This window comes from Oreochromis aureus, linkage group 17 (assembly GCF_013358895.1).
Source record: "Oreochromis aureus strain Israel breed Guangdong linkage group 17, ZZ_aureus, whole genome shotgun sequence".
NCBI classification, from domain to species: domain Eukaryota; kingdom Metazoa; phylum Chordata; class Actinopteri; order Cichliformes; family Cichlidae; genus Oreochromis; species Oreochromis aureus.
Window position 1 is genome coordinate 27,038,119 of NC_052958.1, and position 26,712 is coordinate 27,064,830.

The window sequence follows — 26,712 nt, forward strand, 5'->3', positions numbered from 1 at the left end:
AAACACACCCAATCCTGAGCTCACCTGTTCAGTATATAAAGTGTAGCAGTGCTCCTGAGGTTTAGTATCACAGTCCAGGGAAACTAATCGTCAGAACTGACCTGTTCATCACAATGAAGCTGACTGTTCTGATCCTCCTCTTGGGACTATCCAGCACAGGTAATTCCACTTTTTCTTATCATTCAGGATTTGATTTAAACATTTCAAGTCTAAATTTTATAGTAAAAGAAAAAGAAAACCTTAGAATTTATTTAATACAGATATTAAATGTTTTTTCCAAAGAAAATTCAAACAGTTTATAAGATTACAGGTAACTATATGGGTATGAGTAGCAGAGATGGGCAGCAGCACATTAAAAGTAACGCATTACTGTAATCTGATTACTTTTTTCAAGTAACAAGTAAAGTAAGGGATTACTATTCCAAAAAAGTAATTAGAGTGCTGTTACTTTCTTGTAAGCGTTACTGCGTTACTAAACTGGGATTTTATTTGTGAGAGTGTCTCATGAGAATGACGTACGAGCATGTGACATCTGTGGCAGCAATAGATGTGTGTAGATCAATGATGGATAATATGGAGTACGGGAGAGAGTACGATGAGTAAAACTTGAAAGTACTGACATTACTTTGAGTTTGATTCCATAAAAAGTGACAAAAACATTAGCGTCCGCTCTACACTCTGCTTGGAAAGAAAACCTCTTTCTACAGGGAAAAATTCCTTTATTGGAGAGAAGTAATCAAAATTAGTAACTAATTAGTATTTTCAAGTAACTTGACCAACACTGGTCAGTAGGGAAAATAGATTAATGTGTGTGATTTGGTCTACTTCATACTAGAAATGAGGAAAAGCAATTACCAAGTATAAGTGAAGGAAGCTGGGAAGTGGAGATTTTGGATATTAGGATTAATACTTTGTTGAAAATCTTAGTTTAGTTTGTGATGTGGATGACACAACCTGTTATCTTGTAAACTGCTTAGGTGTGACTGGGAAAACAGACTTAACCCAGAGATAACTGGGGGTTAAAGTCCACCTTAATATTGCATAAAATAGTGTTGCACGCATCTTGCGGTCAGATTCTTTTCTCTCACTAGTTGGTGCTACACAGGCCATAAAATTATACGTTTGTAAATATAGTTTCAGAAATTGTTAAATGTTTGACAGTTGTTGGAGCAGGCCGTGATTTAAATGATCCTTATTTCATTAACCTTAAATTATCACTAATGTAGTGTTTCATGTCACTTTATTAAAAAATATATTTATACAGATGTTAAAGAGATTAACTACATTTCATCAATCTGTGTAACAGCTTAAGAAATAGAAGAGATAAAGACTTCAATAATACCAGTATCGTGGGGTATTTAAAAACCTGTAATCTTTCATTTTAACTTCAGTCCTTTAATTGTTTCTCTCCTGACTGCAGCTGGAGCCCTTCAGTGTCAAACCTGCACAGATCAGACATGTTCAACCACAGTAGCAAATACATGTTCTTCAGAGACCATGTGTGTTACAGCTACTATTTTAGGTAATCTTTTCTTCATATTATTTCATACAGTTCAGTAAATTTCAAATACCTGTGAAGCTATGTGTGCTTTCCATCAACATTAATAAAATTCATCATTAAAAATATTAAAATTACTTTGCAGCTACCTCATCTGGAACTATGGGAACACAAATCTACAAGGCATGTGCATCTTCCTCCCTGTGTCCAGCTACGGGCTCTCAGACATTTTCAGTTAACCTGGGTGTTCAAAGTGCTCTTGCATCTGCCACGTGCTGCAACACGGAAAACTGCAACTCAGCAACTCTGGCTGGTAAGTAGAAATCAGTTAAGTTAAAGACACAGAACAGAACAGACATAACAGAAAGGGATAAGAAACAATATTCTGATATCTGCTGAAATATTCTGTTCTAAAATGAAATTATGTTCTTTTCTGTTTCAGCCCCTACTCCTCAGTCAAGTAACGGCCTACTATGTAACTATTGTTCCACAATTCAGTGCAACACACCATTGCAATGTCAGGGGGTGGAGGACCAATGCTTTCAATCAATGAGTGAGTCTTCATCATGCATACTTTAACAAAGATCATCTTTAAATTTGGTCTTTGCATAAAATAAATTCAACAAACATTCTTTTTTTTCAATCAGTTAGGAAAACCATTACCAAGCATTTTATCTGTATTTGTAATGAATGTGATTTTGAACTTTAAATCTTTAAAGATGATTTTTAAAGAACTTTAAAGAAGATTTAATAATCAGTGTAGGAAATGATACAGATTTGTCCACAACACATAAATATATTAGTTAAGAAGTATTCCCGAAACTTAAAAAAAAATCAATATTTGTAGCATTGAGGTACTGATTACTCTGTCAGTGATTGTCATGACTAATCATTTGTATAAAACAAGAGCTGAAAACAAAGACAAATATCCATCACGAAAAGAGCAAAGCAAAGAAAATACACATGAAAACATCAAGAGGAGCACTTTGATTTCTTGATGATGGAAAAATCAGCTACCTGCTTTAAATGGAAAACAATATATGTGATAATAGAACACCGAGTGTAGGAACACTGTTCATTAAAATGAAATCACTTTGGCTTCTGACATTGTGAGTAGATGTTTTCAATAACTTGAATGTGAAAGTCACGAAACAAATGACTGAAAATCAGGATCTGTTCTTGTCTCTAATTAAAAATTGTTTACTGGTGGGTGTGGTATTATACATTAGAAATGTTGAACAAACAACTCAGATCATAGAGTACACCCAAAACTCACTACAGTAAGATTTCAAGTTTCAGCATTGTCAGCAAACAGAAGACATTGAAAAAAAGGTGTTAGATTACTTTTTATGTAAAAAATATTTATGTTTGCTAAATTGAAAGAGTTTAATGAAATAATGCCTCGAAAACCTTTCGAACTTATACCCATTAATATTATATTATTATTTAAGTATGTCTTGATTTTCAAAGGCTGCTACACAGTCATGTATGTCTAAAAATATGTGAAATTGTTGAAACTGGGATTTTTCATCTACAGTGAATGATGGCACAAACGATTTCCCAGCTTACGGCTGTGCATCGAGCAACCTGTGTGCAGCTGCTTCAAGCCTGGGTTCTTTACCATTCATGCAGAGCGTTGGTAACATAACAAGTGGACCAACCTGTACTTCACCAACAACAACTGCAGCACCAACCACAACCACAGCTGCACCAACCACAACAACTGCTGCTCCAACAACGACAACAGCTGCACCAACCACGACCACTGCTGCACCAACCACAACAACAGTAGCCCCAACCACAACAACTAATGCTCCAACAACGACAACAGCTGCTCCAACTACGACAACAGCTGCACCAACCACAACAACAACTGCTCCAACCACAACAACAGCTGCTCCAACAACGACAACAGCTGCACCAACCACAACCACTGTGGCTCCAACTACAACAACTGTTGTTCCAACTACAACCACTGTGGCACCAACAACAACAACAGCTGCTCCAACTGCGACAACAGCTGCACCAACCACAACCACAACTGCTCCAACCACAACAACCGTGGAACCAACCACAACAACAGCTGCTCCAACAACGACAACAGCTGCACCAACCACAACAACAGCTGCTCCAACAACGACAACAGCTGCACCAACAACAACCACTGTGGCACCAACCACGACAACATCTGCTCCAACAACAGCAGCTGCTTCAACAACAATAACAGCTGCTCCAACCACGACCACTGTCGCACCAACCACAACAACAGCTGCTCCAACTACGACAACAGCTGGTCCAACCACAACCACAACTGCTCCAACCACAACAACCGTGGCACCAACCACAACAACAGCTGCTCCAACTACGACAACAGCTGCACCAACCACAACAACAACTGCTCCAACCACAACAACAGCTGCTCCAACAACGACAACAGCTGCACCAACCACAACCACTGTCGCACCAACCACAACCACTGTGGCTCCAACTACAACAACTGTTGTTCCAACTACAACCACTGTGGCACCAACAACAACAACAGCTGCTCCAACTACGACAACAGCTGCACCAACCACAACCACAACTGCTCCAACCACAACAACCGTGGAACCAACCACAACAACAGCTGCTCCAACAACGACAACAGCTGCACCAACCACAACAACAGCTGCTCCAACAACGACAACAGCTGCACCAACAACAACCACTGTGGCACAAACCACGACAACATCTGCTCCAACAACAACAGCAGCTGCTTCAACAACAACAACAGCTGCTCCAACCACGACCACTGTCGCACCAACCACAACAACAGCTGCTCCAACCACAACCACAACTGCTCCAACCACAACAACCGTGGCACCAACCACAACAACAGCTGCTCCAACAACGACAACAGCTGCACCAACAACAACAACAACTGCTCCAACCACAACAACAGCTGCTCCAACAACGACAACAGCTGCACCAACCACAACCACAACTGCTCCAACCACAACAACAGCTTATCCAACAACAACAACAGCTGCTCCAACAACAACAACAGCTGCACCAACCACAACAACTGTTGTTCCAACTACAACCACTGTGGCACCAACAACAACAACAGCTGCTCCAACTACGACAACAGCTGCACCAACCACAACCACAACTGCACCAACCACAACAACAGCTGCTCCAACAACGACAACAGCTGCACCAACCACAACCACTGTCGCACCAACCACAACCACTGTGGCTCCAACAACAACAACAGCTGCTCCAACTACAACCACTGTGGCACCAACAACAACAACAGCTGCTCCAACTGCGACAACAGCTGCACCAACCACAACCACAACTGCTCCAACCACAACAACCGTGGAACCAACCACAACAACAGCTGCTCCAACAACGACAACAGCTGCACCAACCACAACAACAGCTGCTCCAACAACGACAACAGCTGCACCAACAACAACCACTGTGGCACCAACCACCGACAACATCTGCTCCAACAACAGCAGCTGCTTCAACAACAATAACAGCTGCTCCAACCACGACCACTGTCGCACCAACCACAACAACAGCTGCTCCAACTACGACAACAGCTGGTCCAACCACAACCACAACTGCTCCAACCACAACAACCGTGGCACCAACCACAACAACAGCTGCTCCAACTACGACAACAGCTGCACCAACCACAACAACAACTGCTCCAACCACAACAACAGCTGCTCCAACCACGACAACATCTGCACCAACCACAACCACTGTCGCACCAACCACAACCACTGTGGCTCCAACTACAACAACTGTTGTTCCAACTACAACCACTGTGGCACCAACAACAACAACAGCTGCTCCAACTACGACAACAGCTGCACCAACCACAACCACAACTGCTCCAACCACAACAACCGTGGAACCAACCACAACAACAGCTGCTCCAACAACGACAACAGCTGCACCAACCACAACAACAGCTGCTCCAACAACGACAACAACTGCACCAACAACAACCACTGTGGCACAAACCACGACAACATCTGCTCCAACAACAACAGCAGCTGCTTCAACAACAACAACAGCTGCTCCAACCACGACCACTGTCGCACCAACCACAACAACAGCTGCTCCAACCACAACCACAACTGCTCCAACCACAACAACCGTGGCACCAACCACAACAACAGCTGCTCCAACAACGACAACAGCTGGACCAACAACAACAACAACTGCTCCAACCACAACAACAGCTGCTCCAACAACAACAACAGCTGCACCAACCACAACCACAACTGCTCCAACCACAACAACAGCTGCTCCAACAACGACAACAGCTGCACCAACCACAACCACTGTGGCTCCAACTACAACAACTGTTGTTCCAACTACAACCACTGTGGCACCAACAACAACAACAGCTGCTCCAACTGCGACAACAGCTGCACCAACCACAACCACAACTGCTCCAACCACAACAACCGTGGAACCAACCACAACAACAGCTGCTCCAACAACGACAACAGCTGCACCAACCACAACAACAGCTGCTCCAACAACGACAACAGCTGCACCAACAACAACCACTGTGGCACCAACCACGACAACATCTGCTCCAACAACAGCAGCTGCTTCAACAACAATAACAGCTGCTCCAACCACGACCACTGTCGCACCAACCACAACAACAGCTGCTCCAACTACGACAACAGCTGGTCCAACCACAACCACAACTGCTCCAACCACAACAACCGTGGCACCAACCACAACAACAGCTGCTCCAACTACGACAACAGCTGCACCAACCACAACAACAACTGCTCCAACCACAACAACAGCTGCTCCAACAACGACAACAGCTGCACCAACCACAACCACTGTCGCACCAACCACAACCACTGTGGCTCCAACTACAACAACTGTTGTTCCAACTACAACCACTGTGGCACCAACAACAACAACAGCTGCTCCAACTACGACAACAGCTGCACCAACCACAACCACAACTGCTCCAACCACAACAACCGTGGAACCAACCACAACAACAGCTGCTCCAACAACGACAACAGCTGCACCAACCACAACAACAGCTGCTCCAACAACGACAACAGCTGCACCAACAACAACCACTGTGGCACAAACCACGACAACATCTGCTCCAACAACAACAGCAGCTGCTTCAACAACAACAACAGCTGCTCCAACCACGATCACTGTCGCACCAACCACAACAACAGCTGCTCCAGCCACAACCACAACTGCTCCAACCACAACAACCGTGGCACCAACCACAACAACAGCTGCTCCAACAACGACAACAGCTGCACCAACAACAACAACAACTGCTCCAACCACAACAACAGCTGCTCCAACAACGACAACAGCTGCACCAACCACAACCACAACTGCTCCAACCACAACAACAGCTTATCCAACAACAACAACAGCTGCTCCAACAACAACAACAGCTGCACCAACCACAACAACTGTTGTTCCAACTTCCAACTACAACCACTGTGGCACCAACAACAACAACAGCTGCTCCAACTACGACAACAGCTGCACCAACCACAACCACAACTGCACCAACCACAACAACAGCTGCTCCAACAACGACAACAGCTGCACCAACCACAACCACTGTCGCACCAACCACAACCACTGTGGCTCCAACAACAACAACAGCTGCTCCAACTACAACCACTGTGGCACCAACAACAACAACAGCTGCTCCAACTGCGACAACAGCTGCACCAACCACAACCACAACTGCTCCAACCACAACAACCGTGGAACCAACCACAACAACAGCTGCTCCAACAACGACAACAGCTGCACCAACCACAACAACAGCTGCTCCAACAACGACAACAGCTGCACCAACAACAACCACTGTGGCACCAACCACGACAACATCTGCTCCAACAACAGCAGCTGCTTCAACAACAATAACAGCTGCTCCAACCACGACCACTGTCGCACCAACCACAACAACAGCTGCTGCTCCAACTACGACAACAGCTGGTCCAACCACAACCACAACTGCTCCAACCACAACAACCGTGGCACCAACCACAACAACAGCTGCTCCAACAACGACAACAGCTGCACCAACCACAACAACAACTGCAACCAACCACAACAACAGCTGCTCCAACAACGACAACTGCTGCACCAACCACAACCACTGTCCAACAACCAACAGCACAACCACTGTGGCTCCAACTACAACAACTGTTGTTCCAACCACAACCACTGTGGCACCAACAACAACAACAGCTGCAACAACAACAGCTGCACGACAACAGCTGCACCAACCACAACCACAACTGCTCCAACCACAACAACTGTGGTGGAACCAACCAACAACAACAGCTGCAACAACCAACAACGACAACAGCTGCACCAACCACAACAACAGCTGCTCCAACAACAACGCAACAACTGCACCAACAACAACCACTGTGGCACACAACCACGACAACAACTGCTCCAACAACAACAGCAGCTGCTCAACAACAACAACAGCTGCTCCACCACAACAACTGTTGCCACAACCACAGCTGCACCAACCACAACAACAGCTGCTCCAACAACCACAGCTGCTCCAACCACAACAACAACTGCTCCAACCACAACAACAACAGCTGCACCAACCACAACAACAAAGCTGCTCCAACAACAACAACAGCTGCTCCAACAACAAGCAACAGCTGCCAACCACAACAACAACTGCTCCAACCACAACCACTGTGGCACCAACAACAACAACAGCTGCTCCAACTACGACAACAGCTGCACCAACCACAACCACAACTGCTCCAACCACACAAACACCGTGGCACCAACAACAACAGCTGCTCCAACAACGACAACAGCTGCACCAACCACAAACACTGCACCAACCACAGCACCACTGCTGCTCAACAACGACAACAGCTGCACCAACCACAACCACTGTCGCAACAAACAACCACTGTGGCTCCAACAACAACAACTGTTGTTCCAACTACAACCACTGTGCACCACCACAACAACAACAATCTGCTCCAACAACAACAACAGCTGCACCAACCCAACAACAACTGTTGCACCAACCACCACTGTCGCAACAAACTGTGCTCCAACAACAACACTGTCCAACTACAACCACTGGCACCAACAACAACAACAGCTGCTCCAACTACGACAACAGCTGCACCAACCACAACCACAACTGCTCCAACACAACAACAGCTGCTCCAACCACAACAACAGCTGCTCCAACCACAACCACAACTGCTCCAACCACAACCAGCTGTCAACCACAACAACCACAACCACTGTGGCTCCAACCACAACACAACAACAGCTGCTCCAACCACAACCACTGTGGCACCAACAACAACTGCTCCAACAACAACAGCTGCTCCAACTACGACAACAGCTGCACCAACCACAACCACCAACAACCACAACAACTGCTGTGCAACCACAACCAACCACCACAACAGCTGCTCCAACAACGACAACAGCTGCACCAACACACAACAATAACTGCTCCAACCACAACAACAGCAAACCAACTGAGCTCCAACAACCACAACAGCTGCACCAACCACAACCCACTGTCAACAACAACCGCGACCACTGTGGCTCCAACAACAACAACTGTTGTTCCAACTACAACCACTGTGGCACCAACAACAACAACATCTGCTCAAACAACTGTGGCACCAACAACAAGCGACAACAGCTGCACCAACCACAACCACAACTGCTCCAACCACAACAACAGCTTCTCCAACAACAACAACAGCTGCTCCAACAACAACAACAGCTGCACCAACCACAACAACTGTTGTTCCAACTACAACCACTGTTCCAACCACCAACAACAACAACAGCTGCTACGACAACAGCTGCAACCAACCACAACCACAACTGCTCCAACCACAACAACAGCCTTCTCCAACAACACAACAACACCGTGCTGCACCAACCACACAACACTGTTGTTGCAACCACAACCACAACAACAGCTGCTGCAACAACGACAACAGCTGCACCAACCACAAAAACAACTGCTCCAACCACAACAACAGCTGCTCCAACAACGACAACAGCTGCACCAACCACAACAACAACTGCTCCAACAACAACAACACCTGCTCCAACTACGACAACGGCTGCACCAACCACAACCACAACTGGTCCAACCACAACAACCGTGCCACCAACCACAACAACAGCTGCTCCAACAACGACAACAGCTGCTCCAACTACGACAACAGCTGCACCAACCACAACCACAACTGCTTCAACCAAAAACACTGTCGCACTGACCACAACCACTGTGGCTCCAACAACAACAACAGCTGCACCAACCACAACCACAACTGCTCCAACCACAACAACCGTGGCACCAACCACAACAACAGCTGCTCCAACAACGACAACAGCTGCACCAACCACAACAACAACTGCTCCAACCACAACAACTGCTGCTCCAACAACAACAACAGCTGCACCAAACACAACCACAACTGCTCCAACCACAACAACCGTGGCACCAACCACAACAACAGCTGCTCCAACAACAACAACAGCTGCACCAACCACAACAACAGCTTCTCCAACAACAACAACAGCTGCACCAACCACAACCACTGTCGCAACAACCACGACCACTGTAGCTCCAACAACAACAACTGTTGTTGCAACTACAACCACTGTGGCACCAACAACAACAACATCTGCTCCAACTACGACAACAGCTGCACCAACCACAACCACAACTGCTCCAACCACAACAACCGTGGCACCAACCACAACAACAGCTGCTCCAACAACGACAACAGCTGCACCAACCACAACCACAACAACCGTTGCACCAACCACCACAACAGCTGCTCCAACTACGACAACAGCTGCAGCAACCACAACCACAACAACCATGGCACCAACCACAACAACAGCTGCTGCAACTACAACAACAGCTGCACCAACTACAACAACTGCTCCAACCACAACAACAGCTGCTCCAACAACAACAACAGCTGCACAAACCACAACCACTGTCGCAACAACCACGACCACTGTGGCTCCAACAACAACAACTGTTGTTGCAACTACAACCACTGTGGCACCAACAACAACAACATCTGCTCCAACTACGACAACAGCTGCACCAACCACAACCACAACTGCTCCAACCACAACAACCGTGGCACCAACCACAACAACAGCTGCTCCAACAACGACAACAGCTACACCAACCACAACAACAACTGCTCCAACCACAACAACAGCTGCTCCAACAACGACAACAGCTGCACCAACCACAACCACAACTGCTCCAACCACAACAACCGTGGCACCAACCACAACCACAACTGCTCCAACAACAAAAACAGCTGCACCAACCACAACAACTGTTGTTCCAACTACAACCACTGTGGCACCAACAACAACAACAGCTGCTCCAACTACGACAACAGCTGCACCAACCACAACCACAACTGCTTCAACCACAACAACAGCTGCTCCAACCACAACAACAGCTGCTCCAACAACGACAACAGCTGTACCAACCACAACCACAACTGCTCCAACCACAACCACTGACGCACCAACCACAACCACTGTGGCTCCAACAACAACAACAGCTGCTCCAACCACAACCACTGTGACACCAACCACAACAACAACTGCTCCAACTACGACAACAGCTGCACCAACCACAACCACAACAACCGTGGCACCAACCACAACAACAGCTGCTGCAACTACGACAATAACTGCTCCAACCACAACAACCGCTGATCCAACAACGACAACAGCTGCACCAACCACAAAAACTGTCGCAACAACCGCGACCACTGTGGCTCCAACAACAACAACTGTTGTTCCAACTACAACCACTGTGGCACCAACAACAACAACATCTGCTCCAACTACGACAACAGCTGCACCAACCACAACCACAACTGCTCCAACCACAACAACAGCTTCTCCAACAACAACAACAGCTGCTCCAACAACAACAACAGCTGCACCAACTACGACAACAGCTGCACCAACCACAACCACAACTGCTCCAACCACAACAACCGTGGCACCAACCACAACAACAGCTGCTCCAACAACGACAACAGTTGTACCACCCACAACAACAACTGCTCCAACCACAACAACAGCTGCTCCAACAACGACAACAGCTGCACCAACCACAACAACAACTGCTCCAACCACAACAACCGTGGCACCAACCACAACAACAGCTGCTCCAACAACGACAACAGCTTCTCCAACAACAACAACAGCTGCTCCAACAACAACAACAGCTGCTCCAACTACGACAACAGCTGCACCAACCACAACCACAACTGCTCCAACCACAACAACCGTGGCACCAACCACAACAACAGCTGCTCCAACAACGACAACAGTTGCACCAACCACAACAACAGCTGCTCCAACAACGACAACAGTTGCACCAACCACAACAACAACTGCTCCAACCACAACAACAGCTTCTCCAACAACAACAACAGCTGCACCAACCACAACAACTGTTGTTCCAACTACAACCACTGTGGCACCAACAACAACAACAGCTGCTCCAACTACGACGACAGCTGCACCAACCACAACCACAACTGCTCCAACCACAACAACCGTGGCACCAACCACAACAACAGCTGCTCCAACAACGACAACAGCTGCACCAACCACAACAACAACTGCTCCAATCACAACAACAGCTGCTCCAACAACGACAACAGCTGCACCAACCACAACCACAACTGCTCCAACCACAACAACCGTGGCACCAACCACAACCACAACTGCTCCAACAACAACCACAGGTGCACCAACCACAACAACTGTTGTTCCAACTACAACCACTCTGGCACCAACAACAACAACAGCTGCTCCGACTACGACAACAGCTGCACCAACCACAACCACAACTGCTTCAACCACAACCACTGTCGCACTAACCACAACCACTGTGGCTCCAACAACAACAACAGCTGCTCCAACAACGACAACAGCTGCACCAACCACAACAACAACTGCTCCAACCACAACAACAGCTGCTCCAACAATGACAACAGCTGCACCAACCACAACCACAACTGCTCCAACCACAACCACTGTCGCACCAACCACAACCACTGTGGCTCCAACAACAACAACAGCTGCTCCGACTACAACCACTGTGGCACCAACAACAACAACAGCTGCTCCAACTACGACAACAGCTGCACCGACCACAACCACAACAACCGTGGCACCAACCACCACAACAGCTGCTCCAACAACGACAACAGCTGCACCAACCACAACAACAACTGCTCCAACCACAACAACAGCTGCTCCAGCAACGACAACAGCTGCACCAACCACAACCACTGTCGCAACAACCACGACCACTGTGGCTCCAACAACAACAACTGTTGTTCCAACTACAACCACTGTGGCACCAACAACAACAACATCTGCTCCAACTACGACAACAGCTGCACCAACAACAACAACATCTGCTCCAACTACGACAACAGCTGCACCAACCACAACCACTGTGGCACCAACGACAACAACAGCTGCTCCAACAACAACAGTTTCTCCAACAACAACAACAGCTGCTCCAACTACGACAACAGCTGCACCAACCACAACCACAACTGCTCCAACCACAATAACCGTGGCACCAACCACAACAATAGCTGCTCCAACAACGACAACAGCTGAACCAACAACAACAACAACTGCTCCAACCACCACAACAGCTGCTCCAACAACGACAACAGCTGCATCAACCACAACCACTGTGGCTCCAACAACAACAACAGCTGCTCCAACTACAACCACTGTGGCACCAACAACAACAACAGCTGCTCCAACTACGACAACAGCTGCACCAACCACAACCACAACAACCGTGGCACCAACCACCACAACAACTGCTCCAACCACAACAACAGCTGCTCCAACCACAACAACAGCTTCTCCAACAACAACAACAGCTGCACCAACCACAACAACAGCTCCACCAACAACAACAACTGTTGTTCCAACTACAACCACTGTGGCACCAACAACAACAACAGCTGCTCCAACTACGACAACAGCTGCACCAACCACAACCACAACTGCTCCAACCACAACAACCGTGGCACCAACCACAACAACAACTGCTCCAACCACAACAACAGCTGCTCCAACAACGACAACAGCTGCACCAACCACAACCACAACTGCTCCAACCACAACAACAGCTACTCCAACAACAACAACAGCTGCTCCAACAACAACAACAGCTGCTCCAACTATGACAACAGCTGCACCAACCACAACCACAACTGCTCCAACCACAACAACCGTGGCACCAACCACAACAACAGCTGCTCCAACAACGACAACAGCTGCACCAACAACAACAACAACTGCTCCAACCACAACAACGGCTGCTCCAACTACGACAACAGCTGCACCAACCACAACCACAACTGCTCCAACCACAACCACTGTCGCACCAACCACAACCACTGTGGCTCCAACAACAACAACAGCTGCTCCAACTACAACCACTGTGGCACCAACAACAACCACAACAACCGTGGCACCAACCACCACAACAGCTGCTCCAACAACGACAACAGCTGCACCAACCACAACAACAACTGCTCCAACCACAACAACAGCTGCTCCAACAACGACAACAGCTGCACCAACCACAACCACGACCACTGTGGCACCAACAACAACAACATCTGCTCCAACTACGACAACAGCTGCACCAACCACAACCACAACTGCTCCAACCACAACAACAGCTTCTCCAACAACGACAACAGCTGCACCAACCACAACAACAACTGCTCCAACCACAACAACAGCTGCTCCAACCACAACAACAGCTTCTCCAACAACAACAACAGCTGCTCCAACCACAACAACAGCTGCACCAACCACAACAACTGTTGTTCCAACTACAACCACTCTGGCACCAACAACAACAACAGCTGCTCCAACTACGACAACAGCTGCACCAACCACAACCACAACTGCTCCAACCACAAAAACAGCTTCTCCAACAACAACAACAGCTGCTCCAACAACAACAACAGCTGCACCAATCACAACAACTGTTGTTCCAACCACAACAACCGTGGCACCAACCACAACAACAGCTGCTCCAACAACGACAACAGCTGCACCAACAACAACAACAACTGCTCCAACCACAACAACAGCTGCTCCAACAACGACAACAGCTGCACCAACCACAACCACAACTGCTCCAACCACAACCACTGTCGCACCAACCACAACCACTGTGGCTCCAACAACAACAACAGCTGCTCCAACTACAACCACTGTGGCACCAACAACAACCACAACAACCGTGGCACCAACCACCACCACACCTGCTCCAACAACGACAACAGCTGCACCAACCACAACAACGACTGCTCCAACCACAACAACAGCTGCTCCAACAACGACAACAGCTGCACCAACCACAACCACGACCACTGTGGCTCCAACAACAACAACTGTTGTTCCAACTACAACCACTGTGGCACCAACCACCACCACACCTGCTCCAACAACGACAACAGCTGCACCAACCACAACAACCACTGTGGCACCAACCACAACAACAGCTGCTCCAACAACGACAACAGCTGCACCAACCACAACCACAACTGCTCCAACCACAACAACAGCTTCTCAAACAACAACAACAGCTGCACCAACCACAACCACAACTGCTCCAACCACAACAACCCTGGCACCAACCACAACAACAGCTGCTCCAACAACGACAACAGCTGCACCAACCACAACCACAACTGCTGCAACCACAACAACAGCTTCTCCAACAACGACAACAGCTGCACCAACCACAACAACACCTGCTCCAACCACAACAACAGCTGCTCCAACAACGACAACAGCTGCACCAACCACAACAACAGCTGCTCCAACAACAACAACAGCTGCACCAACCACAACCACAACTGCTCCAACCACAACAGTCGTGGCACCAACCACAACAACAACTGCTCCAACCACAACAACAGCTTCTCCAACAACAACAACAGCTGCTCCAACAACAACCACGACCACTGTGGCTCCAACAACAACAACTGTTGTTCCAACTACAACCACTGTGGCACCAACAACAACAACATCTGCTCCAACTACGACAACAGCTGCACCAACCACAACCACAACTGCTCCAACCACAACAACAGCTTCTCCAACAACGACAACAGCTGCACCAACCACAACAACAACTGCTCCAACCACAACAACAGCTGCTCCAACTATGACAACAGCTGCACAGACCACAACCACAACTGCTCCAACCACAACAACCGTGGCACCAACCACAAAAACAGCTGCTCCAACAACGACAACAGCTGCACCAACAACAACAACAACTGCTCCAACCACAACAACGGCTGCTCCAACAACGACAACAGCTGCACCAACCACAACCACAACTGCTCCAACCACAACCACTGTCGCACCAACCACAACCACTGTGGCTCCAACAACAACAACAGCTGCTCCAACTACAACCACTGTGGCACCAACAACAACCACAACAACCGTGGCACCAACCACAACAACAGCTGCTCCAACAACGACAACAGCTGCACCAACAACAACAACAACTGCTCCAACCACAACAACCGTGGCTCCAACAACGACAACAGCTGCACCAACCACAACCACAACTGCTCCAACCACAACCACTGTCGCACCAACCACAACCACTGTGGCTCCAACAACGACAACAGCTGCACCAACCACAACCACGACCACTGTGGCACCAACAACAACAACAACTGCTCCAACCACAACAACGGCTGCTCCAACAACGACAACAGCTGCACCAACCACAACCACAACTGCTCCAACCACAACCACTGTCGCACCAACCACAAAAACAGCTGCTCCAACAACGACAACAGCTGCACCAACAACAACAACAACTGCTCCAACCACAACAACGGCTGCTCCAACAACGACAACAGCTGCACCAACCACAACCACAACTGCTCCAACCACAACCACTGTCGCACCAACCACAACCACTGTGGCTCCAACAACAACAACAGCTGCTCCAACTACAACCACTGTGGCACCAACAACAACCACAACAACCGTGGCACCAACCACAACAACAGCTGCTCCAACAACGACAACAGCTGCACCAACAACAACAACAACTGCTCCAACCACAACAACCGTGGCTCCAACAACGACAACAGCTGCACCAACCACAACCACAACTGCTCCAACCACAACCACTGTCGCACCAACCACAACCACTGTGGCTCCAACAACGACAACAGCTGCACCAACCACAACCACGACCACTGTGGCACCAACAACAACAACAACTGCTCCAACCACAACAACGGCTGCTCCAACAACGACAACAGCTGCACCAACCACAACCACAACTGCTCCAACCACAACCACTGTCGCACCAACCACAACCACTGTGGCTCCAACAACGACAACAACTGCTCCAACCACAACAACAGCTGCTCCAACCACAACAACAGCTTCTCCAACAACAACAACAGCTGCTCCAACCACAACAACAGCTGCACCAACCACAACAACTGTTGTTCCAACTACAACCACTCTGGCACCAACAACAACAACAGCTGCTCCAACTACGACAACAGCTGCTCCAACCACAACCACAACTGCTCCAACCACAACAACTGTTGTTCCAACCACAACAACCGTGGCACCAACCACAACAACAGCTGCTCCAACAACGACAACAGCTGCACCAACAACAACAACAACTGCTCCAACCACAACAACAGCTTCTCCAACAACGACAACAGCTGCACCAACCACAACCACAACTGCTCCAACCACAACCACTGTCGCACCAACCACAACCACTGTGGCTCCAACAACAACAACAGCTGCTCCAACTACAACCACTGTGGCACCAACAACAACCACAACAACCGTGGCACCAACCACCACCACACCTGCTCCAACAACGACAACAGCTGCACCAACCACAACAACGACTGCTCCAACCACAACAACAGCTGCTCCAACAACGACAACAGCTGCACCAACCACAACCACGACCACTGTGGCGCCAACAACAACAACTGTTGTTCCAACTACAACCACTGTGGCACCAACAACAACAACATCTGCTCCAACTACGACAACAGCTGCACCAACCACAACCACAACTGCTCCAACCACAACAACAGCTTCTCAAACAACGACAACAGCTGCACCAACCACAACCACAACTGCTCCAACCACAACAACAGCTTCTCCAACAACGACAACAGCTGCACCAACCACAACCACAACTGCTCCAACCACAACAACAGCTGCTCCAACAACGACAACAGCTGCACCAACCACAACAACAGCTGCTCCAACAACAACAACAGCTGCACCAACCACAACCAAAACTGCTCCAACCACAACAGTCGTGGCACCAACCACAACAACAACTGCTCCAACAACAACAACAGCTGCACCAACCACAACAACTGTTCCAACTACAACCACTGTGGCACCAACAACAACAACAGCTGCTCCAACTACGACAACAGATGCTCCAACCACAACAACAACTGCTCCAACAACAACAACAGCTTCTCCAACAACAACAACAGCTGCTCCAACAACAACCACGACCACTGTGGCTCCAACAACAACAACTGTTGTTCCAACTACAACCACTGTGGCACCAACAACAACAACAGCTGCTCCAACTACGACAACAGCTGCACCAACCACAACCACAACTGCTCCAACCACAACAACCGTGGCACCAACCACAACAACAGCTGCTCCAACAACGACAACAGCTGCACCAACCACAACAACAACTGCTCCAACCACAACAACAGCTGCTCCAACAACGGCAACAGCTGCACCAACCATAACCACAACTGCTCCAACCACAACAACCGTGGCACCAACCACAACAACAGCTGCTCCAACAACGACAACAGCTGCACCAACCACAACAACAACTGCTCCAACCACAACAACCGTGGCACCAACGACAACAACAGCTACTCCAACAACGACAACAGCTGCACCAACCACAACCACAACTGCCCCAACTACAACCACTGTCGCACCAACCACAACCACTGTGGCTCCAACAACGACAACTGTCGTTCCAACTACTACCACTTTGACACCACCAACTACAACAGCTGCTCCAACTACGACAACAGCTGCACCAACCACAACCACAACTGCTCCTACCACAACAACCGTGGCACCATCCACAACAACAGCTCCTCCAACAATGACAACAGCTGCACCAACAACAACAACAATTGCTCCAACCACAACAACAGCTTCTCCAACAACAACAACAGCTGCACCAACCACAACCACAACTGCTCCAACCACAACAACCGTGGCACCAACCACAACAACAGCTGCTCCAACAACGACAACAGCTGCACCAACCACAACCACAACTGCTCCAACCACAACAACAGCTTCTCCAACAACGACAACAGCTGGACCAACCACAACAACTGTTGTTCCAACTACAACCACTGTGGCACCAACAACAACAACAGCTGCTCCAACTACGACAACAGCTGCACCAACCACAACCACAACTGCTCCAACCACAACAACCGTGGCACCAACCACAACAACAGCTGCTCCAACAACGACAACACCTGCACCAACCACAACAACAACTGCTCCAACCACAACAACAGCTGCTCCAACAACGACAACAGCTGCACCAACCACAACAACAGCTGCTCCAACAACAACAACAGCTGCACCAACCACAACCACAACTGCTCCAACCACAACAGTCGTGGCACCAACCACAACAACAACTGCTTCAACAACAACAACAGCTGCACCAACCACAACGGCTGTTCCAACTACAACCACTGTGCCACCAACAACAACAACAGCTGCTCCAACTACGACAACAGCTGCTCCAACCACAACAACAACTGCTCCAACCACAACAACAGCTTCTCCAACAACAACAACAGCTGCTCCAACAACAACCACGACCACTGTGGCTCCAAGAACAACAACTGTTATTCCAACTACAACCACTGTGGCACCAACAACAACAACATCTGCTCCAACCACAACAACAGCTGCTCCAACCACAACAACCGTGTCACCAACGACAACAACAGCTGCTCCAACAACGACAACAGCTGCACCAACCACAACCACAACTGCCCCAACTACAACCACTGTCGCAACAACCCCAACCACTGTGGCTCCAACAACAACAACAACAGCTGCTCCAACTACAACCACTGTGGCACCAACAACAACAACAGCTGCTCCAACTACGACAACAGCTGCACCAACCACAACAACAACAACCGTGGCACCAACCACCACAACAGCTGCTCCAACAACGACAACAGCTGCACCAACAACAACCACTGTCGCAACAACCACGACCACAGTGGCTCCAACAACAACAACTGTTGTTCCAACTACAACCACTGTGGCACCAACAACAACAACATCTGCTCCAACTACGACAACAGCTGCATCAACCACAACCACAACTGCTCCAACCACAACAACAGCTTCTCCAACAACAACAACAGCTGCTCCAACAACAACAACAGCTGCTCCCACAACGACAACAGCAGCACCAACCACAACAACAACTGCTCCAACCACAACAACAGCTGCTCCAACAACGACAACAGCTGCACCAACCACAACATCAGCTGCTCCAACAACGACAACAGCTGCACCAACCACAACCACTGTCGCACCAACCACAACCACTGTGGCTCCAACAACAACAACAGCTGCTACAACTATAACAACAGTTGCACCAACAACAACCACAACTGCTCCACCCACAACAACAGCTTCTCCAAACACAACCACAGCTGCTTTAACAACAACAACCGTGGCACCAACCACAACAACAGCTGCTCCAACAACGACAACAGCTGCACCAACCACAACAACAACTGCTCCAACCACAACAACAGCTTCTCCAACAACAACAACAGCTGCTCCAACAACCACAACAGCTGCACCAACCAAAACAACTGCTGTTCCAACCACAACAACCGTGGCACCAACCACAACAACAGCTGCTCCAACAATGACAACAGCTGCACCAACCACAACCACAACTGCTCCAACCACAACAACAGCTGCTCCAACAACGACAACAGCTGCACCAACCACAACAACAGCTGCTCCAACAACAACAACAGCTGCACCAACCACAACCACAACTGCTCCAACCACAACAGTCGTGGCACCAACCACAACAACAACTGCTCCAACAACAACAACAGCTGCACCAACCACAACAACTGTTCCAACTACAACCACTGTGGCACCAACAACAACAACAGCTGCTCCAACTACGACAACAGCTGCTCCAACCACAACAACAATTGCTCCAACCACAACAACAGCTTCTCCAACAACTGCTGCTCCAACAACAACCACGACCACTGTGACTCCAAGAACAACAACTGTTGTTCCAACTACAACCACTGTGGCACCAACAACAACAACAGCTGCTCCAACCACGACAACAGCTGCACCAACCACAACCACAACTGCTCCAACCACAACAACCGTGGCACCAACCACATCAACAGCTGCTCCAACAACGACAACAGCTGCACCAACCACAACAACAACTGCTCCAACAACAACAACAGCTGCTCCAACAACGACAACAGCTGCACCAACCACAACCACAACTGCTCCAACCACAACAACCGTGGCACCAACAACAACAACAGCTGCTCCAACAACGACAACAGCTGCACCAACCACAACAACAACTGCTCCAACCACAACAACCGTGGCACTAACGACAACAACAGCTGCTCCAACAACGACAACAGCTGCACCAACCACAACCACAACTGCCCCAACTACAACCACTGTCGCACCAACCACAACCACTGTGGCTCCAACAACGACAAGAGCTGCACCAACAACAACAACAACTGCTCCAACCACAACCACAACTGCTCCAACCACAACAACCGTGGCACCAACCACAACAACAGCTGCTCCAACAACGACAACAGCTGCACAAACAACAACAACAACTGCTCCAACCACAACCACAACTGCTCCAACCACAACCACTGTCGCACCAACTACAACCACTGTGGCACCAACAACAACAACAGCTGCTCCAACTACGACAACAGCTGCACCAACCACAACAACAACAACCCTGGCACCAACTACCACAACAGCTGCTCCAACAACGACAACAGCTGCACCAACAACAACCACTGTCGCAACAACCACGACCACTGTGGCTCCAACAACAACAACTGTTGTTCCAACTACAACCACTGTGGCACCAACAACAACAACAGCTGCTCCAACTACGACAACAGCTGCACCAACCACAACCACAACTGCTCCAACCACAACAACCGTGGCACCAACCACAACAACAGCTGCTCCAACAACGACAACAGCTGCACCAACCACAACAACAACTGCTCCAACCACAACAACAGCTGCTCCAACAACGACAACAGCTGCACCAACCACAACCACAACTGCTCTAACCATAACAACAGCTGCTCCAACAACGACAACAGCTGCACCAACCACAACCACTGTCACACCAACCACGACCACATCTGCTCCAACTACGACAACAGCTGCACCAACCACAACAACTGCTCCAACAACAACAACAGCTGCTCCACCAGCGACAACAGCTGCACCAACCACAACCACTGTCGCACCAACCACAACCACTGTGGCTCCAACAACAACAACTGTTGTTCCAACTACAACCACTGTGGCACCAACAACAACAACAGCTGCTCCAACTACGACAACAGCTGCACCAACCACAACCACAACTGCTCCAACCACAACATCCGTGGCACCAACCACAACAACAGCTGCTCCAACAACGACAACAGCTGCACCAACCACAACAACAACTGCTCCAACCACAACCACAGCTGCTCCAACAACGACAACAGCTGCACCAACCACAACCACTGTCGCACCAACCACAACCACTGTGGCTCCAACAACAACAACTGTTGTTCCAACCACAACCACTGTGGCACCAACCACGACCACATCTGCTCCAACAACAACAGCAGCTGCTTCAACAACAACAACAGCTTCTCCAACTACGACCACTGTCGCACCAACCACAACAACAGCTGCTCCAACAACAACAACACCTGCACCAACCACAACAACAGCTGCTCCAACCACGACCACAGTCGCACCAACCACAACCACTGTGGCACCAACCACGACCACATCTGCTCCAACAACAACAGCAGCTGCTTCAACAACAACAACAGCTGCACCAACCACAACCACTGTGACAACAACCACAATCACAACTTCTCCAACAACAACAACAGCTGCTTTAACAACAACAACAGCTGCACCAACCACAACAACTGTTGTTCCAACTGCAACAACTGTGGCACCAACAACAACAACAGCTGCTCCACCTACGACAACAGTTGCACCAACCACAACAACAACTGCTCCAACCACAACAACTGCTGCTCCAACAACGACAACAGCTGCACCAACCACAACAACAACTTCTCCAACAACAACAACAGCTGCTTTAACAACAACAACAGCGGCACCAACCACAACAACTGTGGTTCCAACTACAACCACTGTGGCACTAACAACAACAACAGCTGCTCCAACTACGACAACAGCTGCACCAACCACAACCACAACTGCTCCAACCACAACAACCGTGGCACCAATCACAACAACAGCTGCTCCAACCACAACAACAGCTGCTCCAACAACGACAACAGCTGCACCAACCACAACCACAACTGTTCCAACCACAACCACTGTGGCACCAACCACGACCACAACTGCTCCAACAACAACAGCTGCTTCAACAACAACAACAGCTGCTCCAACCACAACAACTGCTGTTCCAACTACAACCACTGTGGCACCACCAAGAACAACAGCTGCACCAACAACGACAACAGCTGCACCAACCACAACAACAGCTGCTCCAACCACAACCAGTGCAACACCAACAACAACAACATCTGCTACAACCACAACCACAGCTGCCCCAACCATGACTACAACCTCTGTGACAACAACCACAACCACAGCTTCTCCAACAACAACAACAGCTGCACCAACCACAAAAACTGTTGTTCCAACTACAACCACTGTGGCACCAACAACAACAACATCTGCTACAACCACAACTACTGCTGCCCCAACCACGACCACAACCACTGTCGCACCAACAACAACAACAGCTGCTCCAACTACGACAACAGCTGCTCCAACAACGACAACAGCTGCTCCAACCACAACCATAACAACCACTTCCACAACAACCACTACAATGTCTTCAACAACTAAATCATCCACGACGACAACAGCTGCGACAAAGACCACTTCTGCAACAACTACTACAATTTCTTCAACAACTAAATCATCCACGACGACAACAAGTAACGCGTCTTCTGTCAGAATGAATGCAATCACTCTTGTACTGGGACTCTTTGTCTTTACCCTCTATTATTAAACAGGAAAATCACAGATGGAACCCCCATAAAAACCACTAAAACTGTGAAAGGATGTATTTTAATGTCAATGTTTAGTTCTGCTCTTCTTGTTTAGTTGGGATTTAAATTTAATTTTTTTCAGATATAAGAAAAGGGGTCTGGGTAACCCTGAGGATGGATAACTATTTAACACACAATTACCCTTTTCCAAGTGAGTTATAAAGTGTAATTTATATTTAATATTTACCTGCAAATATATTTATCTATTTATTAAATTTATAATGCAAATGTCTTGAATAAATGTAATAGTGTGCAATAATATGAACAGAAATATACATCCATTTATCCATATCTAGTTATTTGGGGATTTTTGTTATGCATATATATCATCAGTTTTATATTACAACAGTGATTCAATGACAGCATTGTAAAACTACAACAACAATTACACCAAAAATTCCAAAGGATAACAACTGTGACTGTGATAAAGTTTTCAACAGACATTATGATGGATTTTTTTTTTCTGCTTTGGAACTATCCCATTGATGAATGGGATAGTTGGGGAGTATGGGGAATATAAAAGCTATGACAATATTTTTGTTTTGAATAATGTTATGATTATTCTAAATTTCACTTATTTTCTTGATTTTTCTCATTCATACTGATTACCACACATGGCCTCAGTTTTATCTTTCATATAATTACATAGTAACTGTATGTTATTTAAGATGTGATACTCTGGTTTCCCCAGAATGTAGACTTTTACTCTTTTCATCTTAATAAAACTATTAATGCAATCAATTGTTTTTCTACATGAATTACCCTACCTATAAAATATTTCTTCAATGAAATGTTATATTTTATAATACTCATCAATGCTATTAGGAAATGCAATATTTTGGGGGGCTTTTGTAATTGCCAGTAAATTTTCCTAATGGAAATACAATTTGGGATCATTTAAAAGGAAGAAGGATGTGTTGAAGTATTTTTCTTTTTAAACTAATATAATCTCTGTTTCTAGTAATCAGGTTTCAATAATAATGTAGTCCTCTGATCTTTAGTGGTTCTAAAAAGCCGTAACTACTTGTTTCTTTTTTATAATGTCTAAAGGGTTTTGAGTGGATGACAAGACTAGAAAAAAGCTTCATAAATGCTTGTACATGACATTGTAGTACATAATATACCATATCATAAGAACCTAAATTCAGTGGCGGTCGTAGCCTGTTTGGCGCCCTGGGCGAACACGCCTCTGGCCCCCCACCACCACCACCACCACACACACGCACATAAAACATATTAAGGATCATACATTAACATAAAACTGTTGTCGGAACCATACTGAATTTCGCCAGAGAAACACACACACACATATGAAGAGAGAGAGGGAGTATGCAAACGGCTACCAAAGAGCCATCATAATTTGTCATACAATGAGAAAGGACAAATCAACAATTGACAATGACTAATTAACATTAAAATCTGTAACATAATGTATTGTTTGGAGTTTAGTCTGTTACTGTTACTATTTTTACCATTTCTTTTTGGAGCAACTGTAACCCACATAATTTACTTAGGGATTAATAAAGTATTCTGATTCTGATTGTTTCAGGATGACCTGCCATTATCCAATGACACATCTGCTTACCTGTATCTTTTGCTCGTTTCTCCTCGTCTTCTTTTCTCTTTTTTCTAAACTGAGCACCTGATGGCTTTGAACTTTTCTTGTCCATCTTCCATTGGTTTTAATTTTCCACTCCAGTACAAATCCCCCAACCCGAGGATCACCACAACATTACCTAACAGACCTACACCTTAGTTCACAGATTCACTTTGTCTAAGGTGTATTTCTGGGATTTCACACAACCCAGGATTCAAATCATGAATACATAATGGGCTTGGATTTACAACATTATGAATGAAATGTGCTCTATTTGGAAGCAGCCGCCCCCCCTCCCCTGTCGTCAGGTTGTGTGTGAGACTTTAAATCATCAAACTGTAAATTATAAATTTTAAATTGTTATTGATCCCTTTACCCCTGGTCCTAAAGTGTATATTTATTTTCTTACTCTTCTTATATTTATTGTTTGTATTTATTGTTTGTTGATGCACTGCTGTAACTGGAGCCTCGTCGTCTCGTCTCTCTATATACTGGACTGTATATAGCGGAGATGACAATAAAGTTTACTTTGACTTCCGCAGCGAGCAGGCGCACCGAGGGCTCTCGCGCTCACTTTTCGCGTATAGAATTTCGAAAAAACATCGGTGCAAATTATAAGTCTGTATCATAATGTCTGGTGTTTTCGTGTTTGTTGTTTTGTTTTCATTTTGTTTTATTTTGCAAGTTGGTTATTAGATGCTGCTCCAGCCAGCCAGAGAATCCCCCGCCGCCCCGCCCTCTCCTCCCTGTGCCGCAAGCAGCAGGCGCACCTCCCAAACGGAGGGCGCCCTTACTCCCAGCAAATGGGCGACAGAAAACCGATCGGTGCCTACGACTTTCCCAATATGCGCTGGCTTGATGTCGGGGCAGCATGAGTACGAGCAATTTTTTTGTTTTGTTTTGTTTTTTTGTTTTTTTGCGGATGCCCGTGATGCCGCCCCCACCACGATGGCTGGCTTTGAGTTCTGAATTTGACGTTCCGATTAAACTTCTTTACTCAAGTA

General features: G+C 47.5%; 4 protein-coding genes across 4 annotated transcripts; all 4 read left to right on the forward strand.

The window, feature by feature from the left end:
- Positions 1 to 9,260: 9,260 nt before the first annotated feature.
- On the forward strand, positions 9,261 to 13,239 carry LOC120433905 (bromodomain-containing protein DDB_G0280777-like; the record flags this gene model as incomplete). The annotated part of the gene is made up of 3 exons (XM_039600938.1): positions 9,261 to 9,310; positions 11,592 to 12,089; positions 13,200 to 13,239. Coding segments are annotated over 3 exons (588 nt in total), but the record flags the coding sequence as incomplete, so codon positions are not given.
- A 3,881-nt stretch (positions 13,240 to 17,120) lies between these two features.
- Positions 17,121 to 17,795, forward strand: LOC120433904 (integumentary mucin C.1-like; the record flags this gene model as incomplete). Its single annotated transcript, XM_039600937.1, has 1 exon — positions 17,121 to 17,795. A coding segment is annotated over one exon (675 nt), but the record flags the coding sequence as incomplete, so codon positions are not given.
- Positions 17,796 to 20,475: 2,680 nt separating this feature from the next.
- On the forward strand, positions 20,476 to 21,387 carry LOC120433903 (putative uncharacterized protein DDB_G0271606; the record flags this gene model as incomplete). Its single annotated transcript, XM_039600936.1, is given in 1 exon segment — positions 20,476 to 21,387. A coding segment is annotated over 1 exon segment (912 nt), but the record flags the coding sequence as incomplete, so codon positions are not given.
- A 215-nt stretch (positions 21,388 to 21,602) lies between these two features.
- Positions 21,603 to 24,838, forward strand: LOC120433839 (mucin-5AC-like; the record flags this gene model as incomplete). Its single annotated transcript, XM_039600787.1, has 2 exons — positions 21,603 to 22,439; positions 23,040 to 24,838. Coding segments are annotated over 2 exons (1,869 nt in total), but the record flags the coding sequence as incomplete, so codon positions are not given.
- Positions 24,839 to 26,712: the final 1,874 nt, after the last annotated feature.